Source organism: Geotrypetes seraphini, chromosome 4, assembly GCF_902459505.1.
Source record: "Geotrypetes seraphini chromosome 4, aGeoSer1.1, whole genome shotgun sequence".
NCBI lineage: Eukaryota > Metazoa > Chordata > Amphibia > Gymnophiona > Dermophiidae > Geotrypetes > Geotrypetes seraphini.
This window is the reverse complement of record NC_047087.1, coordinates 294,571,379-294,584,521: the sequence shown is the minus strand read 5'-3', so window position 1 is coordinate 294,584,521 and position 13,143 is coordinate 294,571,379. Positions and strand designations below refer to the sequence as shown.

At 43.8% G+C, this 13,143-nt stretch overlaps 1 protein-coding gene across 7 annotated transcripts in view; it reads left to right on the top strand.

Moving 5' to 3' along the window:
• Positions 1–13,143, top strand: part of LOC117358874 (steroid 17-alpha-hydroxylase/17,20 lyase) — a 95,464-nt gene that overhangs the window by 29,992 nt on the left and 52,329 nt on the right. Inside the window, exon 2 of one of the 7 annotated variants that reach the window (XM_033940679.1) lies at positions 3,208–3,457. The exons of 5 other annotated variants lie outside the window; for them this stretch is intronic. In XM_033940679.1, the coding sequence (XP_033796570.1) occupies positions 3,362–3,457 (96 nt within the window). In that variant the 5' untranslated portion in view covers positions 3,208–3,361. Of the gene's footprint in view, positions 1–3,207; positions 3,458–5,553; positions 5,735–13,143 lie in introns of those variants that run through there. One more of the 7 variants, XM_033940678.1, reaches the window with a different exon arrangement.

Here is a 13,143-nt window from a genome sequence, read left to right as displayed (position 1 = left end):
AGAGGCGTGAATCCTGTTTCAGTTCTCCTGTCTGTGCTACAAATCAATATTTGGCCTAGCCCCCACTTACCTCGTTTCCCACTTCAATCTGGCCAGTTATCTTTGATCCACACGAAGTATACATCTGTTCTCCTATCCGACAATAAAAGCCTGCCACTACAAAAGATTCTTGGACAGAACTCTTGCCTTCCAGGCAGGCAAATGGAACAATTGGCTTAGTAATGTTTTCGCGATCTCATCTTCCTACTTCAGTTTTAGAAAACAGGTAAAAACGAGCTTGTTCAATCGATTTGTTAACTAAGAATCTTCTCTGCTCTGCTTACTCAACCAGTATCCCTAATGAACTACACAGCTTTCATATTCCTTCTTTATGTAAGATTGTATTGCTGACTGACTGTAACCTCTTCGCTGATTGACTAGCGCTTCTTGCTGTAAATCGCCTCGAACTTCTATGGCTTTGGCGGTATATAAGAATAAAATTATTATTATTATTCGGATGCCACCAAATACCTGATACAAATAATGAGAAGATACTGGGATATAGTAAGGTTACATGTGGGGCTCAATTATTTTCCGATGGTATCTTTCAAAAGAGCGAAGACAATAGGATAGCTTCTAAATTTTAAAAAATTTCAGAGCATTGACATCTCTACTACGGGTTCACATTCCCAATGTGGAGAATGCCAATGGTGTGAAACAGCGATTGTAGGAACCCGATGGGAATTCCCGGGGAAACATACTACAATTATGGCTAGGAACAATACCAACTGTAACAGCAGAGGGGTAGTATATGCAATCATTTGCCCCTGTAATTTAATCTATATAGGTAGGACAAGTCGCTAAATTAAAACTCTGTTAAATGAGCACAAATCTAGAATTAACAGGGGCATTATGCAAGCCCCGATGGTTTCCCATATGATTAATTCTAATCACACTGTAGCTGAACTAAGATGGCACATAATTGACAGCTTACAACAGAGTGGGAGGGTGGGTGGCAACACAGAAAGAGTCCTCAGTTTGAAGGAACAAAGATGGATTCACAAGCTTGACACAGTAGTCCCCCATGGGATGAATTTGGAGATTGAGTGGGCTTCTATGTTTTAATCCAGGCTGCTCGTGTGGTATTGATAAAGTTGAATGAGTTCCAGCGCCCTTGGGGTATGGGGTGGGTTTCCCCCGGTCCAATCACATGCAGGGGGCGGTCTCATAGCAGGAACTGCCGCCATCTTACAAAACAATGAATGATTAGAGGTGGATAGCGGCAGTGTTGGTAAGCAAAAGGATTTTTTATTTGACTTTGTAGAGTAATGGTATATGTGAGGGATACTAACTTGATTAATATATTTATTTTAGGTTAGACCCCTGACGAAACATGTCGGGTCTCACCGCTAGCCTATAATGAGAACTGAAAGTTCACCATTACTAAGATAAGTAAAACTCAGGTTTAAAAACGCTAAGAATTGCACATTATTTAAATTGTATAGACCGGTGAGGAGTTCACCACTGGCATCTCCCCATTATAACACTTCTGTGGGACGGAGAAGTGGTGATTCTGAGGTCTATTAAAAAGGGTAGAAAACTATTCAAGGCATTACATCCATCTTTGGCATTAACCTTTAACATTCAACTTTCTTCCATTTTTCTGCTTCCTTCTCAATCTATTTTTCCATGTTTTCCCCTCCTCCATACATGTGCACCATCTCCTCCCTCTCCCCTTCCTGTGTGCTGACATCTGTTTCCCCCCCTTCCTATGGTCTAGCATATTTTTTCTCTCCTTCCCACAGTTTGGCATCTCTATCCCTTCTTTCCTTTCCTTCCTTTCCCTTACTGTGGTCTGGCACCTCCCTCTCCTTCCATCCCCTGATCTGGTATCACTCTCTTCTCCTTCCTGCAGTCTGCCATATTTCTCTCACCTTCTTCTCTTCCCTCTTCTCCCTACGGTCCATTTCCCTCTTTCCCTTCTCCCCCTTCCCATGGTCTGCTATCTCTCTCCTCTTCTTGCAGTCTATCATATCTCTCTCTCCCCTCCACTTCCCTCCTCTATCCCTGCTCTGCTCTGTTGCCCACTATCTTTCTCTCTATCCCTTCTGTTTCCAGCATCTTATATTCTTATATTCTTTCCCTTCTCCTCTCTCCAATCCCAGCCATCCCAATCAACTTTGAGAAGCTGGTCCAGGGGGCTTCCTGACCTAGTATTTCCTCCCCTTTCTATCCGTGCTGGTCCGACATCATCCTTACCTTCAGTCTTGCAAACACATCCGTTTTTGTTGCAGGGGACCACCAGCTTCGGTTGCAATTCTCAACTGTCGCATGCGGCCCCTTTCTGTGTTTTCTTTCTGCTGCAGTCAGTCCCCAATTACGCAACTTCCTATTTCTGCCTGGATGAACCGTGGCAAAAGGAAAATAGAGAGAGGGGTCACAAGTAGTGGTTGAGAATTGATGCCAGGGACAGCAGCCCCCTGTAATAAAAATGGATGTGTCTGCAAGACCAGGAGAAGGCATTGGACCGGCATAGATAGAAGGGGGTGGACATGCCAACCCACTAGGGAACACTCAGGGCCCAGGGCCGCTGTCCTGTTTGCTCCCCCCTAATGCCAGGACAGTCACTGTGGGCCCCATAAAATGGCCAGGTGGGCTGGATTCGGCCTGCAGGCCTTGTGTTTCACACATGTGCTGTATGGTAATGCTTTCTGTATATCTTTGTTAAATTTAAACTGCACTTATATGTCAAATAGGATTAAATAAACAGCAGAAGATATTCTATAGAGCAACTGGCAAACATCCTGCATTCATAACTTCCTAATAATAATAATAATAATAATAACTTTATTACTAAGCTCACAGAAGAATTTCTCTAGTGTTTTTTTTTGTTTGTTTGTTTGTTTTTTGGGGTTTTTTTAAACTTTACTTTATTCTTCCCCAAGCTGGTAAGCAAGATCTCAAATAGGGGTGTTTTTTTTTTTCCTCATACCACACACTCTGAGTTTCTGTGCTTTTCTGAGGAGGCTATTTCCAGAATTTCTGGTTTGGGTTCTTTTTTTTTTTTTCTTTGTTCTCTGATTGGTTGATATCAAAAACCCCAGGAGTATTTATTTGGACTTTCTTGGCTAGTATTATAATTTCAAAGTGAAAGGAAGGAAGAAGCACTATGACCCTGTCGCTCAGCACCTGTCTGATCCTTCTTGGATTTGCTTTCTTCATTTATAGGAGATTTACAAGGAAGCCATCTGGCGCTAAATACCCCACCAGTTTGCCTTCTTTGCCTTTCATTGGAAGCCTCCTGTTTTTGAGAAATCAAAAACTACCTCATGTTTTTTTTAAGAGCCTGCAAAAAAAATACGGCTGTTTGTACTCTTTGAAGATGGGCCCCCACTATTGGGTAGTTGTAAACCACCACAAACATGCAAAGGAAGTTTTGCTTAAAAAGGGTAAAATCTTTGCTGGAAGACCCAGGACTGTGAGTATCTGATATGTCCTGTTACTACAGTGTTTATAGTTGTTTTAATCCTTTGGGGAGTGTGTGGTGCAGTGGTTAGAGCTACAGCCCCAGCACCCTGGGGTTGTGGGTTCAAATCCCGCACTGCTCCTTGTGACCCTGGGCAAATCACTTAATCCCCCCAATGCCCCAGGTACATTAGAAAGAGTGTGAGCCCAGCGGGACAGTTGGGGAAAAATGCTTGAGTACCTGAATAATTTGTAATCCGCACAGAATTGTAGGATATACAGAATATAAATAAGAAAGTCATGACACATGTAGGGTTGAGGTTGCTCTCCCTCTGGAGTGAATATATAGAGATCAAGACTTTCAGGGTAATTAATAAATTTAATCATTATTTGGAGATTTTAGTCTGCCTTCCCAACGTATGTATAACATTCTTAGATCACGATTTCTTCTTCTGCCTGCTACAAATAAGTTCATCCAAAGTGTTTCTATTTTTTTTTTTTTTTTCTTTACTGTGTCTTACCGTTAAGTAAAGGGTCTAAATGTGGATGAGGTTTTCAGGCTGGAGGATGAAGGATGGGAATATAAATTCACTGATCCAGTTCTGAAATAAAGTCCCACATCCGAATGTGTCCAGCATGTCCATTCAGTATTAACATTCTCCCTGTATAGTCAGTGGTAAATGTCCCCCACCTCCGACTATTTGATGCATCTCATCAAGGTCATTCATTTTCTAATGCAATCATCACAGTACTTCTGTTTTTAGAGTGTATTAATTATGGGCTTAATCAAAGTATTCAAATCAGCATGAAGAGGAGGGTTTTTATAGTATACCGTAATTGTTGCAAACACGAGTTCACTACTTTTGAGGTTAATTTTATATTAGGTGGATGCCTATTTTGAGCTTATTTTATTAAAAAAGACAACCACATGGATGCCTGTGCCCCTTTAAAAGTTACCTTAGAAAAGCTATAGAAGCTGAGGCTAAAATGAAGCTGCAGACATATAAATCTACTCTTCACCCCAAACCAACCTCTGAGCACAGCTACAATTGAGTTGTGTAAAAAATACAATTGTTCATCTAATCATGTAGTTGTACATGGTGGTTAATTTCATAAGTAGAATTTTATGCATGTATGCTGTCACAGACAATACTTTATTCTTCCCAACATAACCTTCTAATTATCCTTTCCTATCGTAATGTTAGGCTCGACTGCATCTGAAATTATTGGCTCAAAATTTATGAAGTTTAAATTCTACCTGAAAATATACTAATTTAATCAGGTTCCCCCCCCCAACCGATCAATTTGGGATGCGACTCCCTTTCAAAGTCATTCAAGTTTACCAGGCAGGGGTGGTAGTGGTACTGAAGCACATTCTGTGTTTTACATGTTTAACGTTCTTTTCCTACATGAGGGGCTGCTGTAAAGTTCTCAGCCCAACCAAGAAGAGAATGATGGAGTCATGAAACTTTACAAGTTATTCCACACTTAACACTTTTTGTTTCAATGATACGAAATGAAAAGCGTCAAGAAAAGTGTGAAATAATTTTGTAAGTTTCACAACTCCCCATCATTCTTTTCGTGGTTGGGCTGATAACTTTTCAGCAGCTCCTCATCTATCCTCTTGTTCAGAAATGGTTTGCTTTTCTGTTACTGGTTCTTTATAAAATTACTCTGTGTGTGATTTGTTCTCCATACGGTTGGTGGAAGTCAGGAATCTACTAGACATTTTCTATATATTTCTGTCATAATAAACTTGAATAATGGGGAAAATAAACTCTTTACAGTAACTAAAGCTGCTAGTGTGATGACAGAACATTTCTCTGAGAGTTATATGATCTAATCTGGCACATGGTACCTAGATCTGTGGGTGAGGAACATAATAGCCTTACTGGGTCAGACCAATGGTCCATCAAGCCAGTAGCTTGTTCTCACGGTGGCCAATAAAGGTCACTAATACCTGGCCAAAACCCAAGGAATCAATGCAGAATCCCCAAAGAGTAGCAACATTCCATGCTACTGATCAAGGGCAAGCAGTGGCTTCCCCCATGTCTTTCTCAATAACAGACTATGGACTTTTCCTCCAGGAATTTGTCCAAACCTTTCTAAGAACCAGCTACGCTATCCGCTCTTACCACAACCTCTGGCCTAGGGCCCGAAATTGTCAGGAGGGCAAAGCTGCATGGACAGAGAGAAGGCTTCCAGATTAGCCGCAGGAGGCACGCTGGAGCTGCTGCCTGCAGCTTTGAATGAGCATGGCAGCAAGACGGAGGAGGGAGCCAGCAAGAAGGTAAACACCCTCGGCACAGAAAGGAGGGAGAAGTGTTGGGACTTGAGAAGGAAGGAGCACAAACAGGACAAATGATGGAAGGAAGGAAGGAGGGGCATGAACTTAGGACACAGAATGAAGGGAAGAGATGGTGCACATGGGGAGATGAAGAAAGAAGAACTGTTGGGCATAGAGAGGAGGGAGGGGAAGAGAGAGAAAATTATTGGACATGGTGGTGTAAGAGGAGTGAGGTAGAAATGCATGAGCACGGAGAGAAAGGGGAGAACATACTGGGCTTTAAAAAAAAAATAGAGGGGAAAGGTATTAAAAGAAGTGCTAGATTGGGTGTGGGGGAGAGCTTATGGGGACAGAAACAGAGGCCAGAGAGAGATGGTGGGCAATGGTCTGAAGGGAGAGAAGTTGGATCTGGGGTAGTGTGGAGGAATAGGGAACGAGATACTTGAAGGGAGAATTGTTGGGAAGAGAAAAGAAGAAATGGTGGATCTGGGGAAGGGAAGCAGGCAGGCAGGGGGGAGATTGGGTGGGGGGCAGTTGGGAAGAGAAAGAGAGAAATTGGGTCTGGGGGATAGAAGAGAGGGAGGGAGAAATGTTAGGCCTGTGGATGGAAGGCAGAGAGATGAGGCATCTCTTTTTTCCCCCTTCATTTCATTGTTCAGCATTAAGGGGGGAGGGAAAAAGAAAAACAGAAAAGAGAGGGAGCAAAATGTTGGACCATGGGGCTAGAGGAGCAGAGATGGACCCATGGGAGGGCAGGAGGGAAGATAGCTGGAATAAGATGCTAGGAGATGGAAAGAAAGGACAGGGAGTTATAGTCTGACCAGAGGAGAGAGGGAGGGGGAATCTGAAAGTGGTGAGCAATGTGGATGAGGTCAAAAGGGAGACGACAAGATGAGTGAGAGAGCAGCGAGTACAGTGGTAGAAATGTGGTAATGGGGAGTAGATAGTAGGAAATAGGAGGCTGGGAAAGGAGCAAGATGGTAAATGGGAGAGCTAGGGACCGAGAGAAGATGAAGAATTGAGAGGTAGCCGAACATTTAAAAAGAAGGGTGAGAAAGGCAAGATTTGAGTGGACAGAGGCAAAAAAGAAAAAGTTAAGAAAGCTGAAAGGGAAAAAAATACATTTGAGACAGGCATAAGAAGGAAATGGAACAAGAGAAGAGGAGAAAATAAAATGGACAGCAGACACTGGAAAGAGAATTAGTTGAAGATAGACAAAAAACAAAAAGCAGAAAGAGAAACTGGGACCAAGATGATGGAAAAACAAAACATCCAGACAAGGTAGAAAATTTTTTTTATTTTGAATTTATTAACTGGAATGTTAGCTTTGGGATATGTGCATCACACTTATTTTTGTATTCAGTGGCGTAGTCATATATAATTAATTTGGGGGAGGGACTGGAGCCCAAAATTAGTGGATGGGCACCAAAGTTTCTCCCTGCCTGTGTGCAATTTATAAGTACTTGAGCTATTGGGGATTCCCAAGTCCTGCCAACTGAAGACATCTTCCTCCAGTCCGGCAACTCAAAATCTCCAAGTTTTGCAGCCAATGGCAATATCCTCAAGCTGCCACTGTTTAAGGCAGCAGCTCTGCAATATTGCTGCCTGCTTGGGAAGTTTCAAGTTTATTAAAATATTTGTTTGACCGCTTAATCTAATTTCTAAGCGGTTAACATAATAAAATTACTTAAAAACAAGTTAAACAGTTACATTGAGACGTATATTAAAACAGGGAAAACAAGTGACTTGCGCAGACATACGGCAACAAAGGGACGGATGGGGAAGAACTACAATTGATATAGGATAGGCAAAACATAAATGGCTAAAACAATAGGTTAGCTAAAAAATTATTAATAACAATTAAGATTTAATTATAAACTTGGCCCTTAAAAGGGCATTTTAACCAAAAGCGTCTCGGAATAAAAATGTCTTTAATCCTGTTTTAAATTGTTTTATATCTGATTCGTTACTAATGTATATAGGCAATAAATTCCAGAGAGAAGGAGCAGTAACAGCAAAATTGTTGGTGCGTAAAGTATTGATTGATTTTAAAGAAGGTATAACTAAAAGATTTTGAGAAGTTGAGCGGAGGGATTTTGATGTAACATACGGGATTAAGACTATTAATAAAATCAGGTTGGTTATTCAGTCTGGTTGTAAATGTTAAAAGTGAAATTTTATAGTTAATCCTATGTTCGATTGGCAACCAATGGGCATTGATTAGGAGAGGGGAGACGTGATCATATTTCTTTGCCCCGCTAATGATCTTAATAGCGGTATTTTGGACGATCTGTAGTCGTCTGATCTCCTTTTTTGTAATGCCCTTATAAAGGGCATTACAGTAATCTAAACAGGAAATTACCAATGAGTGAATTAAAGTTTTCAGTGCGGCAGGTTCCAGTAACTTAGAAAGAGAACGTTGGAGGGGGAGGAGTTGGCCGTCAGTTGGTGAGGCTTGGGGATCCCTACTACCTACAGCAGGGGAGATGTTCATTTTGAGGGAGCCTAAGCTCAAAGTGGGAGGCCCATAAAAGCAGTAATATTTACCGACTAAGCGATCCTCCATGACAGCTGATTCAGCATCCCCGCTCTGATGAGGCTCACCATAGCTGAAATAGAAGTGAATGAAAGAACCAGGAGCGCGCATCCCTGCTCATAAAAGTGGGGATGCAGAAGCCTGTGGCTGCTTCTACTGTCAGTTGTGCATGTTGTCACAACCACCCTCCGGCCGCAGCTGGTCTGAGTGGCATGTGACAGGGGTTAGTATGCGCTTCTAGGAGTCGCGCAGGTTTTAGGAGACTGAGTACTGGTGTTTAACCCTTAAGACAATCACACACCATCTGTAACTGAAATATGAACTATGCTTTATTATAACTCAATTCAAAAAGGTATCTGGCTTTTCCCAGCCTCAGAAGAAAGTCAAAACAGAACAATTCAAAAAGGCAAAATCAGAATACAGTTCACAGTGTTGGAATACTCCCAATCAAAGGAAATTTCAGCATCAGTTCATATTTGCAACAAACAAAAGAAAAAAAACGTTTGGAAACAGTTCCTGGGTTTCTCTGTGCCTCAAAGTCTTCCCTCAGGTGTGTCTTTATTCAAGTGTTCAGTTTAAGCCATATGTAGGGCAGGCAGGAAGTATACACAAGTAGAATCTTTGCAAAAAAGTTCTGTTCTCACTCCAAGTTCAAACATATAAATCTCAGTGAGCAGGAAAGAAAACAAACAAACAAAAAAACCAACAAAACACTTCTTTTCAGAGCTGTGCTGGGCTAATCAGCACAGCTCGTGTGCTTCTGCACTAGCCAGTCTCTTACATAATCCCAGAGGAAAAATAAAACTTTCAATGGTTCCTCCTAGAACCTGGGTATCACACAATACTGTGTAGTAAAGAGTTCCTTATTGCAAAAGGAAAAAAACAAAGTCTCTAGCAGTGGTCATCAGCAAGAGGCAAAACCATTCCACTTTTAAACACAGTCAGCATTTCATATTACTCTCACTTGCCTTAGTTCAAACAGCCCTCTATTGCTTGTTGGGCTGCATTTGCCTCTTAGGTCCATGGCTTGTAGCAATTCTCCTGCTGCCTGACCATCAGCCCTGGCTTCTCCCTGGCCATGTGGCTTAGATACTTCCTCAGTCTGGGACCATTCTCTTTTCCTGTCCTAGGCCACCTCCTCCTCTCTTAGCAGTGCAACTAGCATTTAATAGGCAAGTGCCCCACCCCAAACCACCAGGTGAAGGAGTTCTAGGCACTCTGCAGCTGCCTGCTTCCTGATTAAAACTATTTACTTTCAGTTCAATGTGAATTGAACTTCAGACCCATCTGCTCTCTTGCTCCCTCTGGTGCTTCTGGAGAAAACACCAGTTTCAGGATTTTCTCAAAGCTGAAATGTCTCTAACAGCCTCAACCAGCTCTGCTACCTTAGGGACGCTCCTAGCAGGCATACCCTGCATACCTAACGTGACCATTTATTTTTTTCATCAAAAGGGGACATCTATTAATTGTCAGTCCCACCCCCCAACCCCCACCTTAGCCCCGCCCCAATCCCACCCTAGCTCCACCCCCAATTTCTTCCATTCATTTTTCATGTACACATAATATCTTATTAATTCATAATGGTAACCATAAATTTTTTTTAAAACTACAAAGCACACTATATGCAGAGAAAATGTTAATTATTTATATTTGGGGGGTTTCAAAGATGTCAAGGCAGATTACTTTAAAATATGCAATGTCACCTCAGTAACTATAGAAACATAGACAAATATAGTGCAAAATATAGACAGCAGATATAAATTCTCAAAACTGACACATTTTAGTAACATAGTAGATGACGGCAGATAAAGACCCGAATGGTCCATCCAGTCTGCCCAACCTGATTCAATTTAAATTTTTTTTTTTTTTTAATTTTTTCTTCTTAGCTATTTCTGGGCAAGAACCCAAAGCTTTACCCGGTACTGTGCTTGGGTTCCAACTGCCAAAATCTCTGTTAAGACTTACTCCAGCCCATCTACACCCTCCCAGCCATTGAAGCCCTCCCCTGCCCATCCTCCACCAAACGGCCATACACAGACACAGACCGTGCAAGTCTGCCCAGTAACTGGCCTAGTTCAATATTTAATATTATTTTCTGATTCTAAATCTTCTGTGTTCATCCCACGCTTCTTTGAACTCAGTCACAGTTTTACTCTCCACCACCTCTCTCGGGAGCACATTCCAGGCATCCACTACCCTCTCCGTAAAGTAGAATTTCCTAACATTGCCCCTGAATCTACCACCCCTCAACCTCAAATTATGTCCTCTGGTTTTACCAGTTTCATTTCTCTGGAAAAGATTTTGTTCTACGTTAATACCCTTCAAGTATTTGAACGTCTGAATCATATCTCCCCTGTCTCTCCTTTCCTCTAGGGTATACATATTCAGGGCTTCCAGTCTCTCCTCATACGTCTTCTGGCGCAAGCCTCCTATCATTTTCGTCGCCCTCCTCTGGACCGCCTCAAGTCTTCTTACGTCTTTCGCCAGATACGGTCTCCAAAACTGAACACAATACTCCAAGTGGGGCCTCACCAATGACCTGTACAGGGGCATCAACACCTTCTTCCTTCTACTGACTACGCCTCTCTTTATACAGCCCAGCATCCTTCTGGCAGCAGCCACTGCCTTGTCACACTGTTTTTTCGCCTTTAGATCTTCGGACACTATCACCCCAAGGTCCCTCTCCCCGTCCATGCATGTCAGCTTCTCTCCTCCCAGCATATACGGTTCCTTCCTATTATTAATCCCCAAATGCATTACTCTGCATTTCTTTGCATTGAATTTTAGTTGCCAGGCATTAGACCATTCCTCTAACTTTTGCAGATCCTTTTCATATTTTCCACTCCCTCTTCGGTGTCTACTCTGTTACTAATCTTGGTATCATCTGCAAAAAGGCACACTTTTCCTTCTAACCCTTCAGCAATGTCACTTACATACATATTGAACAGGATTGGCCCCAGCACCGAACCCTGAGGGACTCCACTAGTCACCTTTCCTTCCTTCAAGCGACTTCCATTAACCACCACCCTCTGGCGTCACCCTCTGATCACATAAATCTCTGGTTGCGTTTCCCTTCTGACTGTGTATCCTTTCTTTCATTTCTTTCTTTCTGCACTCAGGCCCAACAATTGTCCCTTTCTATTCCCTCCCTCCTTCCTATGTCCTTAGTGCCCCTTTCTATGTCCTTAGTGCCCCTTCCCATGTCCTTAGTGCCCCCAGTGCCTCCTTCCTATGTCCTTAGTGCCCCTTCCTATGTCCTTAGTGCCCCTTCCCATGTCCTTAGTGCCCCAGTGCCTCCTTCCTATGTCCTTAGTGCCCCAGTGCCTCCTTCCCATATCCCCCTCACTGCCTTCCAGAATTTGTCCCACCCCCACCCCCGAAGCCAGCCTGCCTGCCTACCTACCTCCCTCCCTGATGCGCCATAGCCAGCCTGCTTGCCTGCCTACCTCCTTCCCTCCCTGCTTGTTTTATTTTTAAATAAGATATATTAACTGAACCTCTGAATACGATTTAAAAAAAAATAACAACCCTAAATAGTATGTTTGTTTGCGATTTCTCCAGACTTTTAACTACCCCTTATGAACCTCACTCACAATCGGGTGCAACTACTACTCCATTTCCCCTTCCCCCCCCCCCCCCAAGGAGCACACATGGTGGATGAGCGGAGACGGAGGGCCCTCTATGACATAGAGGGGAATGTTCCTATTCTGGGTCTGCGGCAAAGTATAACTCACGTGTCCCCCAGTCAACCATGGGAAAGGGAACTCCGGGCCCAAGCAGGGGCATGAGGCGGCCCCGGCTCCGCCCCCTGACCTGCTATTTCAGTCGCAGCTCCCTCATGGGGGTTGAGCCATGTATATGCCGAATGTGCAGGGGCTGGGGGCTGTGTTCTCCCTCCGCTGTAACGGGTCCTTTTCTTCGCCACTGACAAGCATGGCACCTACGCTCTTGCAGAAGCTTTTCCACTGGAGGGGCAGCCCGGTGCTCCCCTGCAGCGATGGCGGCGCCCTTCAGTCTGGGGCTTCCTTTAATTGAATAGTGTGGCGGGTCGGTGCATAATAGGAAAGAGACAGGAGGCAGACAGTGTGCTTGAGGCGGGGCTGGGGGAGAGCAGGGAGGCACTGGGAGAAGAAGATGTGTCTAGTGTAGCCAGTAAGGTGTTGCAGGTTTCTTAACTAAGAGTTCTGGCTTTGGCGTGTCAGGGAGGGGAAGCGATTGCCTATCCCATTAACCCCACGCACAGCTTCGGGACGCTGTCTCTGAAAATGGGACATTTCGGCATCCTGAAGCTGTGTTTGGGGACAACGGGACAGGGGATCTAAAAACGGGACGGTCCCGTTCAAAATGGGACGTATGGTCACATTATGCATACCACAACGTGGAGGATCACTCAGTCAGGGAGCTTTTTTGGGTTCCTCTCCACAGTGAGGGTTTATTATTAGATATGTACATCTTCTATATTAGTGATTGCAAATTTGGGACCTGCTCAACCTTTTTTTGCTCATCAGCTAGTGTGCGGCCCCAGAAAAAAATTTTTGTCCAGTGCGGCCCAGGGAAGCCAAAATGTTGGATACCCCTGCTCTACAGCATCCTGCCAGCCGGAAACCAGAAATTACGTCAGAGGGGGCAGAGCGTCATAAAAGGAAAGGGTCAAGCTGGAAGGTAGGACGCGGGAGCAGGGAGTTTGAAAACGAAGACAGTTTGCCCAACCATGGGTGGGGTAGGGGAGGTTGAGGGAAAGATGCCACTCCTCCCCCGTTGCCCTGGTAGCTGAGAGCGCGAGGTGTGCATGTGCCCCAGTTATTCTTGCAGCAGCCGAGGTCGCCGGGCCCAATCGTGCCACAAGTGTCCCAGGTGTTGCTTTCAAGTTAGCTGC